Genomic DNA, 20,851 nt, shown 5'->3' on the forward strand with positions numbered 1-20,851 from the left:
TACTTCCACGCGGGTCTGTTTCCCACATTGGGTTGGGGCGTTGCAACTCATGCCAGGCCGCCTTCTGGCCAGCCTTTGCAGGTGCTCGAACTGCTTGCCTCAGGATGGCTAGAGGCTCGAACGGGGGGATAGCTTATTTTAATGAAGTTTTGTCAAATATTTTCGCTCAAGGACTTCTGCATAATGGCGATAGATCAGGATATGCCCGGTGATGGAGGGGCGCCTTACTGATGGGAACATCGTCGAGTTGACCCAATTCCTGCATCCTTTCCAGTGGGAAATGTTGTAGGTGAGCAAAAGCAATTGATGAAGAAGACCTCCGCTTTTGCCAGCCATCCATATATGACGACTGTGGACTGGTAAGCAAACGAACTGGTGAGGAGCGGTTAAGATAGACTGACAGCTAGTGATTTAGGGCGTCAGTCGAGGATGGCGAAGGAACATGGCGGGACGTGGTGTGCGCTGAATTCAAGCCCACTGAACAAGCCCGCAGAGAGGCAAAATTTTCCAATGATCCGGCTTGACATATTATTTGACACCCTGTATGTTTCCACTGTCTTTTGACTCATTGGCGTCGCCGACCCGTTGCTTCACCCATTGACGTTGCCGACCCAATGCCCACACCGACACAGTAGTTAGTTGTGCATGCCCTTTGTGTTTGTGTATGCTCCGGCAGTTGTAGACACAATGAGATGCTTTAAATCCAGTTATGGAATTTTTCATCCGTTTTCCACTAGTTAAAGAGAGGTGCGGTTTCAGCATCTGAAGCCAACTAATTTCCTATGGTTTATCTCCCCTGCAGCACTTGGAGAACTAGATTGTTAGAAGGTTGAGTCTCCTTGGCCTTTTTCGTTTCTTGTCATCAGTTGCATGGATGTTCAGAAGCTCCTCATTCTCGCAACTTTATCCCTTGGTTAGGTCTGGTAACCCCTTTTGCAGGGTGTACTTAACAGGTGCATGCAATTGATTAGGAGGGAATAACAGAAGAAGTAGGTGCCAGGAGCCAACCGAGGCACTGAATACTGCTTTGAGTTCCCCTGCTCCATGATTTTGACAAACCACTTGGCAAAGAGCCGCTGCATGCGGCACACTGTTTGAATTGATGACCTCTCATCGTGAGGGAGATTCGGAAAAACACACTATAGTGGGATTACCAGCAGTCAATAGCCCTGATAGCACTTCACTGTTACACACAGATCCAGCAAGCAAGCCTACTTCATCTTCTGGTTGCCTGCATGTGTGGTAAAGTTCGTCTCTCTATATCCCATCCACTATATCATTCTATCTTCCATAGTTCCTTGCCAGCTTCCTCAGTGATAGGACGCCTGAGTCTGTCGTCTCTTTCTTGCGCAAATATGCGAAGCAGTTTGAAGGCGGCCATACTGCTGCGGAGGATCTGGAGGGAGACAGTCAAGCTGAACGCACCAACCCCGGTCTTGTGCAAAACTTCCTTCTATACGCACCAACGCCCGAGTTGTCGGTCACTGTAGAGCCGAAGCTGCCGAAGGAGCAATGTCAAGCCGAGGGATTTAGCAATTCGCTCTTTTCCAGCTCCTAACGTGAACCTACGGCACTGGCTACGTAGAGGCCGCTCTGGCTCACACTTGAATTGTTATGCTTGTACCTTGAACGGTTATGTTGAGGCACATATTACATTTCGTCTGCCAAACGATGCCCGTTTTAACTAAATTACATGTGAATCTGCAGCGTTGCTTTTCGAAACCAATAGACGCAACAATGTTTAATGGTCCTGCCTCTGCGATTGCAAAAGGCGCGTCTAGTATGTGTAATCAAATCGCAGTTCGCATCACTGGTGACTAACAGCATTCTATTGTGAATAGTTTAAACTCCAAGCAATGCAAATAAAGATGTACTGGTTCAGCTACGGAGCACTTGTAGCGTACTGCTTACTACGACTAAAGCCGCACTACAGGGCACGCAGGCCAGATATTCGCCATGATGCATTCCATGGGGTTTTCCACAGCGCGGAATTTGGTTTGTTTGTAAACACCTGGAGGTTCAGTGTCTGATCTGAGGAACCTGCAGCCCACCCATCTGGCTATAGAAATGGTGGGTTTTACGGCGTTGTAGTCACAGAAGAAGTGCTGATGACACTGGGTCATATTTCGCCGGAAACTAGTTGTCCCGTTGACACATAGAAAAGACCCACTAGAGGCCACTTAGTACCAGGCGTTGGTGAGGCCATATACAGTTCGACGTGTTGGTCGCTATACATGTTCGACAGCCTGATCAGTGGTGCCAATGCAAGAAGGTATAGAGTGAAAGTGTCACTTCATCCTGTTACGCCTCCAACTTTACTTGACCACTGTCCCTTCATCCAGCAAGTTGTGACTCACACTGTACCAGAAGTGCGATCTCCTGAAACAGTATAAGCATGCCACATGCTCCGTCCCTACGGCGCCTTCACAATTAGCAGCCAACTGATATGCTCTGCGTGCCAAACAGTCAATAAGGACTTGGCATCGTAGTTAATGCTAACACTGAGGGTGTATATGAGGATATTGCTTCCTATGACCTGATTTCAAATATTGTCGCAACCCAAGCTTTGATGTGCTCAGTATAGCTTATTTCTTGTACAAGTGGGTCGACCTTTGCTTCTGCAACAAACCCTGTGACTTCAGCCGGGGTCAATCGGCAGCTCATCACTATGTCGGCGTATCTCCGTTCCGCCGCCAAGGCAGCACCTCCGCTGGAAGAACTAGCCGAATTCAAAGGCAACGGATTGCCAGCCTCTGCCGGTGTAGAGTTAGTTCCGTTGCGGGCTGACCAATAGTGCATAACACTTACGAACACTTGAGCCGGCACTGATCCTGCACCACATTTGCACTTGTGTGAGCTGGGAATAGTAAACCATGCAACGAAACATGGGCTACTTTGGATGAATCCGTAGGAGCCATACCCTTCCGTCTGTCGTCGAGAACCGTGAATAGGTGCACAAGTGTCTTTTCTACGCTTTCACGGTCTGGTAACTCCCCCTGAAATGCAACCACAGCAAGTTTTGCTCTAGGTAGATTTGTTCGCGCATTCAGTTGGCCACCAGAAAGGCTGCAGTTTTTACCTGGTCCCCCTCGTCTGCCTGAAGTTGCAGCTGAGCGTGCGAAGTGGATCTCAGTTTGCTACGACGGCGCGCTGCTAGGCTAGCTCGTTGTTTCTGCTTAGGGTCTCGAACTGAAAGCCCACGCAACTCCTCGAATTCGGCTTGCGCCTCGGCGTCAGCCATCATTTTGCTAATTTGATCGGCTGCATAGAAAAAGCACCCCTAGCTGCTGAAGGAATCTCTTGCATGTCTATGTGTCAATTGCAGCAGCCCACGTCTGTTGCCAATTTGCGTCTACCTTGCTACTTGCATGTAAAAGGGGACAAAACCTGCCTGTTTCCATCAAAGAATCACTGTCGAACAGGGGTGGCAAAACACGTTGTACAACCTGCAGGAATGCCGGGTACTATCACAGCACAGACAGTAAATGCAGCATAGACCCCCACTAGTTGTCAGCAACAAAGTGTACAAAGTATAGGTGCAACACTCGTCCTCTTATTTTGTGGACGTGAAATCTGTCGATGCCGTTTTGTAACTTCAACTGCCTTGGGCTCAATCACCACTGAACAGTGAGCGTTCCCACAAGTGTTTCTAACCGAAACAAATTCTTCCCAAACCACTTGTCCTTGTCGATTCATAGAGGACAAGCAGAGAAGAACCTGCAGCATCTCATTTCAGGTGAATATTCTCAGCGAAATCTTTCTGTAAGGTTATGAGCCCCCTTCGGATCGCAGCTGCCACTGCGGTTTGGAACGTGGGAAAGTGCAAGTGACGGACATGAATGTGCATTTTGGATAGGCACAGGCCGCTGTTGTCCAGCACTTCTCTCAGTGTCCATATAGGCACAGGCCCATCAGGAGTAATTCCCATCTGCGACAAATTCATAAAACAGGGCAGATTCTCATCTCCTTCAAAGAGATGAGGCAGCTGAAGTATATTTCATTTATCGGCCTAAAACCTCGATCTGCCCTTAACTGTCAGTTGGCGGCGCCAAGTAGTCTGCGGCACTGCTGTTGAAGGAAATGAACAGTTCTGAAGAAATCAGAAAAGACACACGTGAAACTGAAGCAAACGCAAATTCAAGGTGCTCTCACGAAGCATAGTCTTTGTGTTCTGCAAAAACCTGCAGGCCTTCTTAGCATATGGCACTAAAGGGCTGTACAAGGTACCGGTTTGTGCTTTACAGATTTTCTGACAGTATGCGCAGTACATAGAGGGGGATCCAGCGTAGAGCTTGACGCAATCTCACACTTCGAGTGCAGTCGTAGTGAGCTCAGCTTCGATGGCATCAGTGTCCACTTCAAGGACAGCGTTGTTAATACTTTCTTTCCTGTGGCGCAGAATATTACGGCACTCATTGGAATACTTCCGACCAGTTTTAACATATTTGTTGCCCTATTTGAAACTTCTAGATCTTGTTTTAGAAGCACCTCAGGACGTGAAGTAGAGTTGGCAACGCTTCATACTCGACCTCTCCCAAATCGTTTCCTGGAATTGTTTGCATTACGAAAGCCATGTCTTGCCTAGAATACCTTAAAACCAGTTTTGTTGAACAGGATCACAGATAAGGCTTGGCTGTGTGTACTCAGTTCAAAGAATCCTTTTCCAAAACATTTTCTGCTAGTTGGCGAAAGTTACTGAAGCTCGTTCTTGGCAGCACAGAGGAATCCCGTACTTGTCAGTGCGCTGCATAGCAGTAAACAACTCTTGCCGTTTTACCAAGCCTTGAGAACGAACAGCGCACACGAACACCCCAATAACCACAGGAGGATATGTTTCTGGAAATGTAGGTGACCCGAGCTTAGCAGCAAATAGCGGAAAACTGAGGTGAGCACCTGTTGAGGTCACGTGACTTCCCATTCCTTCAAGCAGCTCTCGAGTCGCCCTGCAGGTGGCAGAGGGAACATTATGGAGCGCAGTCATTGCAACTGCCGTTTGGTATGCACCTGCTTCCAAAGAGTACAAGGCGTCAGGCAAAGCGCATACCTAAACGTCTCATCTAGCTCTTCACGAAAGAGGAGCACCATTGCATCTGCTGTTGCTCTTCGTTTCACATTCCTGCAGCGTTCATATTAGACGAAATAGTGTTCAGTGAGGTGCGATGAGATGGATAACCTTCAATCTGCACCAAGGAAAACCTTTACGCGACATTTTAAGCGGATTTACGTCTGACCGTTGCCGAGCTTTTTCCCTCCTGGCCCTCAGCATATCGAGTAGCTTGGGAATTTTCTTGAGGACATAACACCACAATGAAGAGGAAGAGACAAATGCTACCAGAGTGCTTGCGAGCTAGGATTCGTCAAGCCAAAACTATTGCTGTATTGCTTCCACATGCCCAAAGACCACGCGCTGAAGCAACTTTGTAACAGACATGGCTCCACGCCATACTGCTCCCTGTTGGACGATGAACACAACCAACCTCTAGAAAAGGCCCATACTCAATCCACCCTTCAGGGTGTTCTTGAGCACCGGCGAGAAGCTGAACGAACTCCCACCTTGTGAGCCCCAAGGGACAAGCAAAAAGCAACGCTGCAACCTCACGATGCTGCAGGCGGCCTGAACCAGTATGAAACAATTTTAGAAACAACCCACCACAGGCCCAGTTGCGGCGGTATGACAGGCAGTTAAACTAGTCTGAATAAAATGCTAAAGCTCTTTACAATGTATATGGCAGTCATATGCTTGCCTGCATTCTCTTCGTCAGCTGCACTGAAAACCTTCTCTAACAGTCGCTTGAGCATATCATCTGTCAGTTGCTGTTCGAAGCTCATACGAGGGGTCAGCACATTTTGCGGGTCTTGAGCCTCTCCAAGTTGGGTTATACCTTTTTGGGTGCCTTCCCACTTGACTACTTTTCTACGTTGTAGTATAGCATTTTGGTGTTCCTTCTCCTGTTGCTTTAGGACGGTCTTTTGCTCTAGCAGCAGTATTTCACATTGTTGAAGGCGAGCATCCATGCGGGTCTTCTCGAAGCTGCAAAAAATGTGTCAGCTGCTAAGCCTGATAAAAATCATATCACTGGGTTAGTGACCTACTCGTATTGTTGGCTGCAGTGCGTAGTTCCTTACGGTGTCTGGAGCTTCACAAAGCGCCTAAACTCGCGTTTGTTTTTCAAAATCCTGCAAGCGAACGTTTCAGATATCACGTTGTGTACGGGTGCCTTAGCTTGGAGGACAAAGGTTGTATTGTAAAACTTATTTTCCTTGGCAGCACATAGACGTCATTGATCAGGCGGCAGCTTCATTAGAAGTATACCGTGCATCATTTGTACCTGTCAAGCCAGAACTCAAACTTTGAAGGTAACAGTGTCCTGGAAAATGTGTGAACTAGTTGTTCACCTTCAAAACGGAAGGAAACTCGCCCTTCTGGTTTCGGCCTGTTCACTCATACAGAGAGCTAACAAATTGCCGGTAGTTGGTATTGGCATTCTACAATAATGCACCCTCAACGCCGTTTGTTTGTCGAGATATGAAAAATCTCGCAGCCCATTTTGCACATTTCAAAGCGTTTCGCGGCATAATCTTACGGCTGGCGCTGGCTCTCATGGTTTTGCAAATCTTCAATCAGCTTAGGCGAAAGGGCGAAGTGAACGGTGGCTTCCACTTCTGCCACTGGCTTTTCGGGTGTGAGTTTGCAGAATGTGACGTCAAACCTGAGTGGGATGCGTAGTTGTAGCTCTGCAGATGATTCGAATCACCAAGCTGTTAATGATTATTGCCAATGTGCTCAGGACGTTTGCACAGTGATCCACTAGGAGAAAATTGATACTGCGAGACTGCATGCCTACCGTTAAGGCGTTTGGGTGGTCAGAGCACATACACATTGACGGGCCAGCACCAGTGCTTTACCGGTTCGAATGGCTAAATGAGGGATTCAATGCTAAGGTAAAATGTGGTTACTTTGAAAGTATCTCTGTCAGCACACGAAAAAACATATTTAGCCCTTACAGGTGGTCCCCTGTACAAGAGTCAGTGCCGCGATATTCAGTCCGGTGAAGATACCTGAGGGAGAAGATATTGATTGCGATACTTATATGGTAGAGTACGAGGACGATTTCATAAACTCAGCGGAGAAGGCGATATATCTACTAGAATGCGTTTTCTAATGGATATGTCCATTAGCAAGCGTTTAGCAAGTGCAACGTTTCTCCGCAACTGCATGGAAACGAACCGGGGTTGTATATGCTGGTTGGTCGTTCACAGCTCACGAAGTCATGGATAAGCAACTGGGCGTCTACACACGGTCTGCTATTCTTTCCATATATGTACGGGGGAAGCCATACTTATCGAAAGAAAGACTGATATACCTTCGATCAGCACTCAACGTTTTTCGGAATAATCCTTTGCCAACACTGTTGATAAATGGCCTATTACAGGCTGCTGGATGGCTCTGACTCACCTAGCACTCCAAGGGGCTACCAGCGAGTGGATATAGTAAGTCCCGCATGCAGCGGCATTCTCTTCTAGGCAGCTGCCCTCCATTATATTACAGGCACTGGAGGGTAAGCTGCACCGCCTTGCCTGCTTTTAGAGAGCACTTGGTCCGTGAAAGTTGGGTTATCCGTCACAGAGCCAATGCATTGTTGCAGGGGTACTCCACTTGCTCGACGGCTGCTGAACTGCAAGCTCAACAACGTGACCGTATCAGAAAGATACCAAGGAGCTCGCCAGGGAAAATTGATTTAATGAAAACAGCTCAGTTGGCGACATGCTGTTGCACCGGGCTATGTGCACGCAGCTCCTTCGAAGGGTGCCTTTTTGTTAGCAATCAACATACATAGCGGTAGGGGTTTTGTGGGGCAGAGTTTGCCTTAAGTCTTAAGCCGATGAGAGAAAGGTGGTTATTTTAATGCTGGTGCACGAATTGACTGTTCCAACATTGAAGCAATCGTGTTTTTTCACTAAACTCTGCACAAGTGGCCAAGCGATCTTGCTGTAGTGATGCTGTACTTTCATTAATACGTCCTTTTTCTGTTAGAGAAGATACCTCATGTGCCTAGACATCCGACAAGCAATACGATGTGCGGATATTCTTGCACGCATTTCCGCAATGCATTGGCTCCCGTTCTTTGTACCTTGCTTGGGAATCTACTTTTAAGCTGCCACACTTCTGCAGTTATTTTCACACTTGCCACAGGGAAGTTCTTGCAGTTAGTGAAGGCGACAAGCATGAAGCTGGCTCGTGGATCAAGATTTCCCAGCTTTTGCTCCGGCTAATACGGACGGTGTAGCGTTACTGTTTTTAAGGCGGAATGTCATTACAGCGCTTGCTTACACTCCTTTCAGAGCCAAATTTCGGTAGCTGGTGACGAATCTGCCGACTGCATTGGGACTTTCCGACGCTAACGTGGCTCTCCTCAAAAGCTATAAAAGCGCTTATGCCCTTAGAAAAACTTTAGCAACCGCTGGAGAACGGGGAGTATCGCGTGGGATTAGGTTCTAAGTCGTTGATCCCCCCCGCGTGCATGCAATGCCAGCCCCACACTGGGAACTCCATCTTTCTTGCTGCTGGGGAATGTTAAACGTTGGTCAGCTACATTAAAGCGACACCTTACTGGTAGTATTGCATTTCTATGAGATCTTTATTCTAGCCATTTGATGGTGCAATGAAGTCAGGAGCATTTGCGATCTCGTGCCAGCTTCCGTAAACATTTGTCGGGCGATGCTATACGCCACACTGATATTTCATAGAAGGCACTAATGTTAAGTGGCTTCTTAATCGGTAAGCATGACAGCGGTTGGAAAGTCTCCAGGGAACTGCAGTATAGTTCCGGAACCTCAGATCCGCAATCAGTTACCTATGACTTCCACCGGTTGTTGTGCCCCCTCACCCCACACGAGCAGGCCAACGTGGTTAGCTGGGAATGCTCCAACTATAATTGAAAAGAAAACAATATTTGTTCGTGTTGCCACTTTAATTCATGGTTGTTGCTAGTGAAAAACAATTCCCAACAGTAATGTTCGAGAGAGCTAGTGTATTGTGCTTCGGGTTGCGTTTTGACCCTGACGGGTCTGCGGGACAGCCAGGGAGAGACGTAACCGGCGAAACGTAGTAAACATACTATCGTTCGAGTTCGTCGAATCCGCATGTCGAGGTGAAGTTGTCAGCTCCTTCGAGAATCTTTAAATATTAAAAGAAAATGCCTGCGGTCTACACTCGCGCCAGCTTAGTTGGCGCTGGACAGCTCGCATTTCGTGCAATGTGAAACCTGGACATATGGAAGCCTAGGTTAACCATAATATTTACAAAGCCTTGCGACTTCCGAGACTTCGTTTGCTTTAAAAAACAATCTTGTAACTTTTGCTACGATCATTGATTTCCTTGGTGAAGCTGTTGAAGGGTTGGCATCCGTGCAGTGTCAAGTATATGGCAACGGAACTGAATTACGCACAGTCTGTTGCTCCCACATCAACAGCAGCGTTCAGCGAACCACCATTAGGTACACTGCGGATGGTCCGTAAGCAGCACATGTGGTTTGGGGAAGACTATCCCACTGTGATCCCCAACGCTAAAAGGGGCAAACCGACAGGATCCCATCTTTCATGTTTTCAGCCATAGGGTGACTAGGAGACTTCCCCGGAGTCTCGGAAGCATACACCATGCGACAAGAACCCATGGCAAGCCTAAGACTATACAATTAAAGTAGGCAGGGTATGCTTTATAGGGCTGTTAAAAGCCGGCTCGTAAGCGTTTGGGGCGGGTTGGGTTGCCAGGTCTTCGTGCAGATGGCACGGACTGCTTGGTTTTAGGAACCACGTTTCAAAACGTTAGACCATTCCTGTGTTAAATGTAATAACGTAAGCAGGGGAGCGCAAACAGACAATGGCCGTCTGTTCTTTTGAGGCCTCACCAAGCACGACAGCCCAAAGGGACTGCACTTTGGGTGCTCAGCGCTTACCTTCCTGGTGACACTCCGTGTCATTAGCCGGAGGTTGAATGATCAGTGCACACCTGTCATGTGCCTCCATATTATCATCTCTTCCGATACAATTCCTGATATTCCTAATACTGTCGTGAAAACCTATTAATTTTGGTATGCTTTTTTCTCGGAGATTCTGAAAGTAATGTTCTAGGGACGATTCCGCACTAAAATCCCATAGATCCTGAGCTCCGTAGCACCGGAAAATAGCTCCGCTGAGAACGTAGCATTCCAGAATACGCTTACACAATACCTAACATCTAACTGCTTATGGACAAACCCACCTCGATGCCAAGTTTCACAAGTCTAGCGTTAATGCTAGCAGCGCATCGTCTAGCCTGGTCGACATCTCCTAAACAGCGCTTCAAAAGTTTGTATCTGCAAGCAGAGTTTAGCGCAACACGATAAATAGTATATTCTGTCTCTCCAAAAGGTAATATCTCTATGAGCCTTCAATGACGGGATTTACGAACCTTCCAGGTACCACGGGTGATTGTGAACGCACCGGGCTGCATGGTCGTGAAATGTTTTGTTCCAGGATTGTGACTGTGCATCGAGAGCCTGAAACGTCCTCAGCATGGCACACGGCTACTCGACCCATCTTCGTGAAGTGTTGGCAGTCCCAACAAAAGCCCTTGACACCGGAGGCAATATGAACCACCAGCCACCTTCCCTACTAAGCTGTACTACAGTTGGTGCCCACGTTGCATGATACGGCGCAGCTAAGCATCCATCTGTGTGCTCCTATTCTTCCAGCTACAACTTTATCATGGTTGCTAGCTGCTGTATCATATTAATATGAAGATGAATGCCCTAGTGTTACATCATAGAGATTCCGTATATGGGTGCAATTGGTTAGATCCAGCTCTTCCACTGCTCGCCGGACAGCCTCTTGATATTCCCTTCTAGATTTCTGCACTTTTTCACACGCAAATTGCAAGCTGGTAGTTAAAGCACAATATGGCTGGGCAGGGGATATATGCCTGCATAACTAAAGCGCTGTAGCTACAGTCCAAATACGCATATTCTCAAAGATTCTTCTTCGGCTGGAGTTGATGGATATCTTTTCTTTCTTAGGTGTTTGCCCCTGTTTGTTACCTCAAGTTTCTTTTCTGCTTCTTCCGCCAAAAGTTTGAGCTTCTGGTTCTCTACATCTCGGTTCAAAAATTTGTTGACGATTTCCATCACGTCAGCCATTCCCTAGGAAGAAGGAAACCCCAAATTCTAAAGTCTCTACACGGGTATGAATTTGTGCTAGAGACGTCAGGCAGCTACTCACCCAATAGCAGCCGTTCAAAGGGCACAACATCCGTATTTTTTGAATCGCGCGCTATCATAAAATCTCACAGTTGCCTCCCGAATTTTTTGAAAGGTGTCCTCCTTGTACTGCCACTTTTCCACATTCTCAACACTTGTCTTTTGCAAGGAATTTGCTATCAGCTTCTCAACGCAAAGCATTCTTCTCCACTTCCCAGAAGAAGCGGAAAGCGCAGCAGCAGCTGCGTCATTGACTACTGACTGTTGCCATTCAACAAGCCGCTGCCTGTGGAGCAGTGCAAATAACCGCCCTCTACAGCATGGGCACTTCGTCAGTAGCTCTTGCAGTGTTATTGCCTTTCTTTTAACTGTCGTCAACTGCCATGACAATTGGCGATGTGGAACCCTTTTAGAAATCATATATCTCGAACCGCTTGCGATACAGGTGCTGAAGTATTCTGAAGTAAAGAAGGTATTCACAGATTGTTATTAGGCCTAGATTACCACGTGCCTCTTCTCTATTGCAGCCCTTTTATACTCAATCGCTTCGTCAATTTCTTTGAGCCCTTGATTGCGTATGATTCTTTCTCCTTGTAGTTCCTATCATGAGAGCAGAACAACTGTACTGCTTGTTTTTGCTACCACGAATATAAGGTAGTCGCGCTAGGGTCTTCGGTGCCCGGCACCTTATGCGGACTAACCTGTTCCAGCTGCTTGAGTTCAGAAACAGCTCTGATTTTCTTTTTCTGTTGCTTCCTGGGCATAGGTATACGGATGTCTTGTAACGGCATGGTTGACTGCGGTTTACGGCAGGAACATCGGCACTAACTGGATAGACCCTTGACACAGCTGAAGTTTTCAATGCATAGTGTAACTGGGGGCTTACTCTAGAGCTCCACGCTCTTCTTTGAGTTCAAGACCTAAGGATTTCAATCTGCTCTGTAACATCAAGTTTTTTTGTCGGACGGCATCCTTCTCAAGCTTAAAAAGCGCAGCACAAGAGGCAAGGAGGGAAATGCCATGTGAGGAAGCGGACGAATGCAGAAGGAGCAAATGATTGCAGGCGGCCAACATTTGAAGCCACATTTTTGTAATTGAGGGATACCTTTGTCCTTTCAAGAATGTGCATGTAAACCTTCTTTGTGTACCCAGCTTCCGCAACCTTTTTGTTGAGCGATGAGAGGGATTGCGTCAATTCCTCAGCACGCTGAGTTACAAGAATCATTGTACATCTTTGTTTGAGCTGCAGACAGATAACTGGGATGCATACTGAGGGTCAGTATCGTAGTCTAGCGTTTGCTTGACCTGGTGTATGCGAGCCCTATCGTTTGTGACTTGGTGTTCAGCAGAGTCTGCCTGCCGAATGCCTTCCTGAGCAGTCACAGAGCTGGCACAAACACAACACCGCAGCTTATCAATTGGCCTGCGTAGCTTCGGCATATGCTTTTAGGGTGGTATAATTTCTTTGTTTAGTAAATTATCTCTGAATCATGGGAGCCTGTTCCTACTTTATAACGGGCAACCTCTTCGGTCCGCTTCTTAACTTCAGCGTGGACGTCGTCAAAGCGTTTCCGTAAGCTGGACAGCAGTTGTTCCACCTTCACTACCGGCTGCGACTGCTCCGCCTATAAACAGAGCCTACCCGTGAAGAGGCAAAACTGCCAGAAGCCGAGTACAACAAATACGCTGTGTACATATCATGCTTTTGCCGAATTTCAACACGGGGTACTACATTGCTATTCCTATGCAGGTCTACCGGTTCCTTCAGCGCATCCCATTACTCGAAAACTTTGACCCACCTGATAGCTTTGCATTGTTTGATTTACTGTCTTGGTAAACGAATTCAGCTCTTGCAAACCGGCAATGTCTCCCTTTGTGGGCTTGGGGGGCCTCTTGCATATCTCTGCTTCTTTGTCTCGTGCGGTGCTTGTAAGTGTTAACTCATTCTGCTCAATGGAAGATGAAATTTCCTGGACTTCAGGTTTCCCAACCTGAGAAAAGGCAGGAACTAGCCTTTTTTGTAACTAATTGGAAGAAGGACTATAGCTTGGGATGTGTTGCAGACAGCCTCCGAAAAGCTTTTGCTTGCTGCCTCCAAGGTCTCCTACGTCCCGCTATGCAGGTACGCCGTGGAGGAAGACCGTGAAATGCTGGCGTTAGCCTTCCCTTTTTAAGCCAGGAACACGTGTACACCAATACAGAGTGTGTGACGGGGACCCCACGATGTGAAGCTTCCCACATGAATCAGTAAGCTTGCCTTGTTTTTTTCTAAGATCCCCATGTCATCCAGATGTTTTTCGACGCATTCACTTAGCTTGGGCACTCTAAAATTACCCTGGACAACAGTGTCCTGTTCGGGCCTTCGGTGCTTAGTATCAGCCATCTCTGGAGGAGTTGGAAACGAGCATAAGAACTTACTATTTCGTGTTTGATAATCTTAGACACTGGTGAAAAGCGTGTATAGGAATTTATTCTACAGAACTGGCATACACGACAATGCACACAGTCTCTTACTTGAAGACAGATATAAACGATTATCCTGGTGTCGCCCAAGCCAGCTTGTTGGAGGCTTGCCAACGTATACATGTAGCTAGGAATCGAGCTGGAATCTGAAAAGGCACGTCGTGAAGCAAAACCCTAGAAAAGACAAAAATTAAAGAGCATGTACTTCTAACTACAACTAATGGACTATGAGAATGCATACTTTTTGTTTCCGAGCAACAGCACCATTTAGAGTGGCGATCTCAAGCCCCTCGGGCAACGAGAGCAGTGATCAGCCCAGCGCATGCTGATTCCTTGGTGAAGCGCCTTCATCTCGTTTTTTCTCCAATTATGCTAACAACAATCTTGATTAGAAGCAGTTCACATAACCAATGGAAGGCTTAAGATTCTTCAGCTGACCGAAGCGCGTGGCACGCAGTGGGGCTTGTTCTGGTACTGCAATCGATAAAGATCAGCTGTGCATTATTGAAGATCAATATCTGATCGTGGAGCACAGCCGCATGTTTCTAGAAGCATACGAGAGAAGGCCGATGGGTTGGTTGTCTCGTCCGACAATATGCTTTTCGAAGTACGAGACGAGAAGGCCCAACCGTAGGCCTTGGTGGTGTGCTCTACCCTGCTGGCAATTGCTGACGACGATCCAAGGGTTGCCTGTAAATATACATTCTCACCTACTGTGGACTCAAACAAAACCGCCTGGCGAATTTTGCGCCGGAAGGCAGTAAAGAAATTCGGGTTCATGCTAGTGGTGATGCTTGGGAAATCTATAAATTATATCGGTCACGTCTTAGAAGCCATCGCAAAATTCTACTAACGATAGATCTACACTGAAATTCATTTAGACATCTATATGGAACAGTTCAAGAATCGGAAGGGTATTCTATGGTCCGGGTTTGAGTGTGATCAAAGGGTTTTGCTGTTGAGATCCCTGACACGTGGTGAGGTATTCCGGCTTTTAGTGGGTTTCCTAGGCCACCAGAGGGACCTCACCACTTTCCCCACTTTTGTATTCACCCATTCATGACCCACTAGAGCATAATCTCTCATTTTGCAGAAGAAACCTCCCCGAAGCGAAGTTGGAAGGTATAATCGGTGTAGTCTACGCTTTGTCGGACACAACAAAACATCCCTGTTAATGCTGTAGTGCTTCACCAGGGCCTCATTACTGAGCATAGCAGGACTCGCAGCAGAACAGCAGGTGCAATGATAGCCTCATCCGTGGAAGCGGGAGTAGCAGCATGCACAAACATTCAGAGAGGCAACTGGAACCTTTTTGCGCACCCAGCTGAGCAGATAGCAGGTGTGTCGCTGTTTTCAATTTTCCCGCCTTCTGCGCAGTTCCCTTGCATTGGCAAGGGAACTGCGAAGAAGGCGGGAAAATTGCTACTAAAGTTTTCTCAACAGGAATATACCTTATACTTGTCAACTGAACCATCTTAGTGTCCAACGGAAAAGAAATTAACAAGAATGTTCTAGATAGTGGCAAGCTAAGAGTAAGCAGGGCTCCAAGCTCATCCTATGCTTGTGGCCCAAACCAGGATATAAGGCTGAAAAAAATGGCTGCCAAGTTATTTAGTCAGGTCAACTAGTTTCTTTGTGTTACGCGTCTGCTCGCTTTGGACAAGTGCACTATTTGATTCGTTTCAGCATTGACAGCAGATACAACTGATTTCTAAACCCGTAGTCGCAAACTAGACTACATAGGCCTTCCGTTGTCGCAAATGCGTCTGCTCAGCTTCGGGCGCACACTAATTAGAATATCCTGCACCAGGCCGGCGAAGGCTGTGAATAAGATATCTAATGCGTTAAGCCGAAGCATGCACCTGCGGTGAGCGTCCTTTTAAGGATGAGAAGTAAAATTCCAGTAGCAGGTTTTTATGTAGAGCTAGTAGGATCATATCGAACGAGGACATCCAAGATTCGCAAGCAGTTGACACAACAAAGCAAAGCAAACATGAACAGGAACTAAAAAGATTGGATTTTGTCTCGTAACAGCACGCGTCCCCTGCAGAGTTCAGGAATGCCAGGGGCATGCCTGACACTCTAAGAGGGCACCACAGCCGGCTGCACTCTTGTGCCAATCGTGCTGCGTGGAGGAGCTGACACTGCATACACCGTTCACAATGCATTCGTCCTTCGGCCGGCACAAATAAACCGTTAGGTGCTACTTCTGGGGTCTCAATCTTCTAGATCATGGCTTTGTGGCATCTCCCTGATACTTTCCCCTTGAGCTTGTGAAGAAGGCCTAGTGAATACCTTCAGCCAAAGCTCTGGGATGCTTCTCCTGCCACCATAGCGCAGCAGCAGCTGCATGCGGCACTAGTCCCTGTGGCCTACCCCTACTTATGTTTTCTTTCTCTTCGTTGTTCAGCACTTTCCCCTTTAGCTTACTTCCTGCAGAGTTGTGTCCGTCATTCATCCCCCTCATATGCTGACGGGCATGCGACTCCTTGCGTGTTGGTTGGACAGGGAGAAGAGGGGCTTAATGCACTAGAATGCACCCTGCTGCAAGTTTGCATGGCATTGTTAATATCTGGCCTGCAGCACGTTCAAGGCTGCAATGTGCTAACATAATATGCAAGATTTTGGCCGCTTGAAAATGCACATGCTGGTGTAGCCTGTGCGGACAGACACGACGCCGAGGGTGCTGTAATTTCTTCTGAGCGGATTTTCTTTCCCTGGAAGCACCAGCAAAGGGGACTGCTGTGAGTAAGAATACGTGAAGGTACGCGTGTAAATTATTGCTCTAGAGAAGTTAATTGGAAACGTTCTGACTTCTCGAAATCTCACGGAGGTCTTGACACCTTCGGTGTTTGCCGAACGAAAAGCCTGCTTAAAAAAGAAGTGAGCTTTCTTTGTGAAATGGGATATCTGGGCGCTTACTGGTCTCTAAGACCCCTGACCGAAAGAGGCACGGGCTATTTGCTGCAGCTGAGGGTCACGGTACTGAATTATTGCTGACCGCCTTTAGAATTTACGACGCCTTGACAAAAAAATAATTTCCGACTGTCGAGCAATCAGGATAAGCAAGCGTTTTCTTGCTGCGTGATATCGTTGCATTCCTTGGTCAAGAATCGTCTTCGTCGTCAAGCACCTCATAGATTTGGCTTCGTTTTACACCCATCTTGAGGAGGATCTGGCATAGTTCCCTTTGGACCTCCGGGGCTATTACACCCCTGGGATTCGTGGAGATAGGGTGGCTTGTGCGATTATCTCGCCCAACCGCCAGATCTACCATTTGGTCCCATGTTACCTCCAGTTTGTCTGCTGGGTTGAAAAGGTGCCTTCCGCCACCTGCTGCGAACCTCTCAGGATTTCGCTTCTCCTGGATACGCCTGTTGATCGTGGCTCGTGCCAGTTCCTTCAAGTGCCCTGCTACCTCCTCATCATTTGGAAGCTCATTTAGGTGAAACCATCCCAATGCGTGCATTAAACACCCAATGATTTGTATCACCAGGAACCATGAAAAGAACGAGAATACCTTTGATGCATATTGAACATTCATTCCCCACAGAGCTAGCTCTCGAGCTGAGTCATCTTCGCCAGTAAGGCCACCTTTGCTTGCACGCAACACTCCAATTAGATGCCCAACGCTTGCCATATCCACAGCATCCACCCCGGACATTATCGCTGAACCTAGTAGCGCTATCCACCTAAACGCTTGATGCTCAGTTGCAAAATATGAGTATCCAGCGACAAGAATAGCACCAGACGCTTTCAAGACGTTTGCAGCCTGACGTTTAGCGATAAGGCTGGCGAACGTCGCAGAGCCATGGCCTGTGGCAGTAGTGCCAACTGATAAAATTACAACAGCTGCAACTGTAAAGACGCTCTGAGCAATTACCAGAACGCGCAAACAGTTATGCACCCTGTGTAGCATAGTCAGTTCGCTGTTGCTTCTTAGGTGGAGGACTATTTGGAGAACACAAAACACAACGATAGAAAGAGCCGCGCATGCTCCACAGATGAGCGGCACAGATGCCGCAAGAGGGTACTGAGCCACATCTGACGGCATTTGCAGTACTGACTGAAGGCATACGAGTTTAGAGACAATTCACCTGGTGTTGTGAGTATAACAAATCTAATGAGGGTCGAAAGTGTTCCCGTCTCAAGGCATCAACTTGTTAGTATGGTAAAAAATGCAAGCCTAATCAACGACAATTGAATGGTTTGCATTTGTCAAGCATGTTACATCCTCGAATGTTGTGGGGTCCACACAAGCGCCATTAGCACAAAAGGTGCACACGCGCTCCACCACTCTAGCTACCCCAATATTGTGTAAAATTGTCTCCACAAACAGTATAAAACTGCTTAGAAAACGTTCAGTACAATAGGCTCCAAGAAAAAACAGGGGATGCATGCGCCTCCAAGGAGCAGGCGGCATCTAAGAGAAATTATGATGATTCATTGAGAGAACAAGATAGTTTGCTCCTGTTTTACAGTCTTACACGAATCGCATCATTAACTGACATGTTCATTTCGCCCGTTGCTTGGGAGAACTCTGCCTGGAAGCCGGGCGTCCTGCGAATTGCTCCGAGAAAAGCGCAGGTGAACCCTAAACGCAAAAGCGGATCGCATGTACTCAGGAGCCGCATTGAAACAAAAAGAGAATCTTACAGGCAAAGCTAATCTGAACATGGTTGTGTTCTCTCTCAGAAAGTACTAGCCTGTCATACTGCCGCTTCCTCTCGTTGCCGTCCGACGACACCTTCAAGGCAAATCCTCTACGGGCTAAGATTTTCTGCTGATAGAAGAAAATTGAAAGACACTAATCAACTTCGCTCGCATTTTTCCAAACGTTTCCGTCGTCTTTCAATTTTCAATAAAAAGCCACAACGCATAAGCTTGGAAACCATCTAAATACTACGCAGACACCTATCGATAGCGAAGGGGTCTGTGTCTATGCGGTGGCAACAAAACCTAAGTCAACGTCGCTGATGAGACCTAGAAACACAAAGTGCCATGCTGGAGAGCAATACAAGCCCTTTCGCCTGACTTCACCCTACTCAGGCATAGTTCACCATCTTTCGGGTCCTAACAGATGTGCTACAACTCAAACCTCTCACAAAGATCGTGGTCGGTCGTAGGTGCGAGGAATACCATAAGCAAACCTCTCCCTACTCTCACTTTCATTGTGCATACAGGGTTACAGCCCGCATACTCGCACATATGTTAGACTCCTTGGTCCGTGTTTCAAGACGGGTCGGTTGAAACCGTTAAGGGCAGCATCGCAGAACGTCAGTGCTCGAAAGTGTAGCCGACAAACGCGGTAAACACACCTCAGAAGCCCCAGTATTGAACTAGCTTGTATTCTCACGAAGAGCCCATTCGCGACCCTAGGATATCAATGGCTTGCTGTACATCCTACTCCATGGAGGCCCGCTACAGCGCCAATTTAGACGATGGCAATTCTCCTCGGTGTTGGCGCGCGCACCAACACAGTAGGCCATTGCAATTAGTTCGTTCTCACCGTCGTATTTAGGTGGCGTGGAGTTCACGCCCAAGCCAATATTGACTTCGAAAAGGCATTCTAGCAGAATTGGTTAAGTGTGTAGAGTGTTCGTGAACATGTTAGCGTAGGCACTGCAGGCCGACTCACATTATTAATGGTCGCATAGTCAGGCCGCCTCAAAGGTACGACATCCTGTTTGTGTTCTGCCTGAGATGTGTATCTTACCGGACTCTGCTAGAGTAGCCAACAAAATACAGAAGAATGAAATAAGCTGATCTCCTGGCGAATTCTCTTACGATTTCTGAATGGTGCCCAGCGTTGCGCCGCGGCGTCCGAACCCAACAGTTCAAAGTCTGTTGATCATGGATCTCTGTTGCCCTTATCACATCCTGGCCCCATAAATTTGTTCTAGACCCTACCATCGCTAATTTCGTTGGCTCGTTTACTGGAAACGAACTGCAAGGCCAAGATGAAGCAGCCTCCATCATACAATGTGTTCCTGTGGCGGGTGTTGCCAAGTAGGTTTCCACAGTGTCGGTGCATTCACTAACAATAGATAACTGTTATCAAATAGGGGCTTCGGGATTATTGTATGCCCCATTCTGAACCCCGTGCAGCTGTGGGGGCAGGTGTGCTTGGGGTGACTAGAAAAACTTGTCCGTTGTTGACAAGTACTTGGTATCACGGCATATGTGAGGAGAAACGGCTATTTATCTTCACAACAACTACGGTTCCAGCTGCATGCCCAGTAGCTTTGCTGTATTAGTCGGTTTCTCCACCCTGATTGAGGGTTAGTTTTACCGATCTAAAATTTAGTAGGCCATGAGACGGGTATTAAGTTTGGGAGTTAATGGGCGGGCAAGGTTTACTTGATTGCTGTAGCTTAGTCTGTTCGAGGCTGAAAAGTCTCTGTGATGTTGGCCCATGAAACCCTAACCTAGCAGACAAACGGCACGCAAGCAGAGGTTCTCAAATGTTGTCTGCACTGTTCATACGTACAGCTAAGCAGGCTTATTTGTGCTTACACTTAGGATGTTGTGCATCGTTAGCTGCAGCAAGGTACTTGGCAACTCGTGTTAGGGTGCCTTCTCCCCCGCAGTCCCACACGCTTGCGTTGCAGCGTTCAGGGCGTCTGGAGACTGGCGGGGCATGCCCACTCCTTTTTGGGCACTCCTATCCTATGTATGTTGGTTTCCAATGCAGCTCACAATAGTCGTCAGATAAGAATGAGCACTCGTATTACACGTGGTAGCACTGAACGGTGATACCAAGTACGAATCCTTGTATAGACGGAAGGCTGCCCCCTGTAGGCAGAAAATAGGGAATAGTTGGCGTACTGGAGCACGTGGGAAGTGAAATATTTGGGCCTCCTGGTTGTGAAGCTACAGCGATCACCAGGTAATTAAATGAGTCCCAACCTGCGTTGCTTGAAGCTGTTGCCAACCAAGCCAGGCCTGTAGATGCTCACGGGGAATGGCTTCTCGCCTACAATTCACAAGGGCCCATTCAACGTGCCATTTATATCAATGTGCACGCCTTTTTTGGAATCTACGAATATTGTCACTGGCGTTTATGGTTTCAGTCTCCTCCAATTGTGGTTTTCAACCACGGCGTCGTTGACCCTTCGGGAGGTATTTCGGTGACGCCTTGCACCGTTTTATAT

The 20,851-nt window shown here is 47.4% G+C and overlaps 6 protein-coding genes across 6 annotated transcripts; 1 reads left to right on the forward strand and 5 right to left on the reverse strand.

Moving 5' to 3' along the window:
* Positions 1–2,315: 2,315 nt before the first annotated feature.
* Positions 2,316–3,244, reverse strand: EMWEY_00002750 (hypothetical protein; the record flags this gene model as incomplete). Its single annotated transcript, XM_013479822.1, has 4 exons — positions 2,316–2,379; positions 2,537–2,783; positions 2,921–2,996; positions 3,080–3,244. 4 exons carry the CDS (start codon positions 3,242–3,244, stop codon positions 2,316–2,318), a joined length of 552 nt encoding a protein of 183 aa, XP_013335276.1.
* Positions 3,245–3,727: 483 nt separating this feature from the next.
* On the reverse strand, positions 3,728–6,015 carry EMWEY_00002760 (hypothetical protein, conserved; the record flags this gene model as incomplete). The annotated part of the gene is made up of 7 exons (XM_013479823.1): positions 3,728–3,928; positions 4,115–4,214; positions 4,308–4,388; positions 4,734–4,943; positions 5,045–5,116; positions 5,497–5,614; positions 5,832–6,015. The coding sequence occupies 7 exons, from the start codon at positions 6,013–6,015 to the stop codon at positions 3,728–3,730; spliced, it is 966 nt and encodes a 321-aa protein (XP_013335277.1).
* A 511-nt stretch (positions 6,016–6,526) lies between these two features.
* EMWEY_00002770 (hypothetical protein) lies at positions 6,527–7,163 on the forward strand (the record flags this gene model as incomplete). Its single annotated transcript, XM_013479824.1, has 2 exons — positions 6,527–6,714; positions 7,046–7,163. The coding sequence occupies 2 exons, from the start codon at positions 6,527–6,529 to the stop codon at positions 7,161–7,163; spliced, it is 306 nt and encodes a 101-aa protein (XP_013335278.1).
* Positions 7,164–9,945: 2,782 nt separating this feature from the next.
* On the reverse strand, positions 9,946–12,025 carry EMWEY_00002780 (hypothetical protein; the record flags this gene model as incomplete). The annotated part of the gene is made up of 6 exons (XM_013479825.1): positions 9,946–10,192; positions 10,451–10,611; positions 11,076–11,177; positions 11,325–11,516; positions 11,739–11,834; positions 11,936–12,025. The coding sequence occupies 6 exons, from the start codon at positions 12,023–12,025 to the stop codon at positions 9,946–9,948; spliced, it is 888 nt and encodes a 295-aa protein (XP_013335279.1).
* Positions 12,026–12,455: 430 nt separating this feature from the next.
* On the reverse strand, positions 12,456–15,085 carry EMWEY_00002790 (hypothetical protein, conserved; the record flags this gene model as incomplete). Its single annotated transcript, XM_013479826.1, has 7 exons — positions 12,456–12,605; positions 12,743–12,859; positions 13,034–13,225; positions 13,749–13,843; positions 14,255–14,387; positions 14,727–14,901; positions 15,018–15,085. The coding sequence occupies 7 exons, from the start codon at positions 15,083–15,085 to the stop codon at positions 12,456–12,458; spliced, it is 930 nt and encodes a 309-aa protein (XP_013335280.1).
* A 1,718-nt stretch (positions 15,086–16,803) lies between these two features.
* On the reverse strand, positions 16,804–18,214 carry EMWEY_00002800 (hypothetical protein, conserved; the record flags this gene model as incomplete). Its single annotated transcript, XM_013479827.1, has 2 exons — positions 16,804–17,568; positions 18,185–18,214. 2 exons carry the CDS (start codon positions 18,212–18,214, stop codon positions 16,804–16,806), a joined length of 795 nt encoding a protein of 264 aa, XP_013335281.1.
* Positions 18,215–20,851: the final 2,637 nt, after the last annotated feature.

Source organism: Eimeria maxima, genomic scaffold (genome assembly GCF_000499605.1).
Source record: "Eimeria maxima Weybridge genomic scaffold, Emw_scaff14, whole genome shotgun sequence".
NCBI classification, from domain to species: Eukaryota; Apicomplexa; class Conoidasida; order Eucoccidiorida; family Eimeriidae; genus Eimeria; species Eimeria maxima.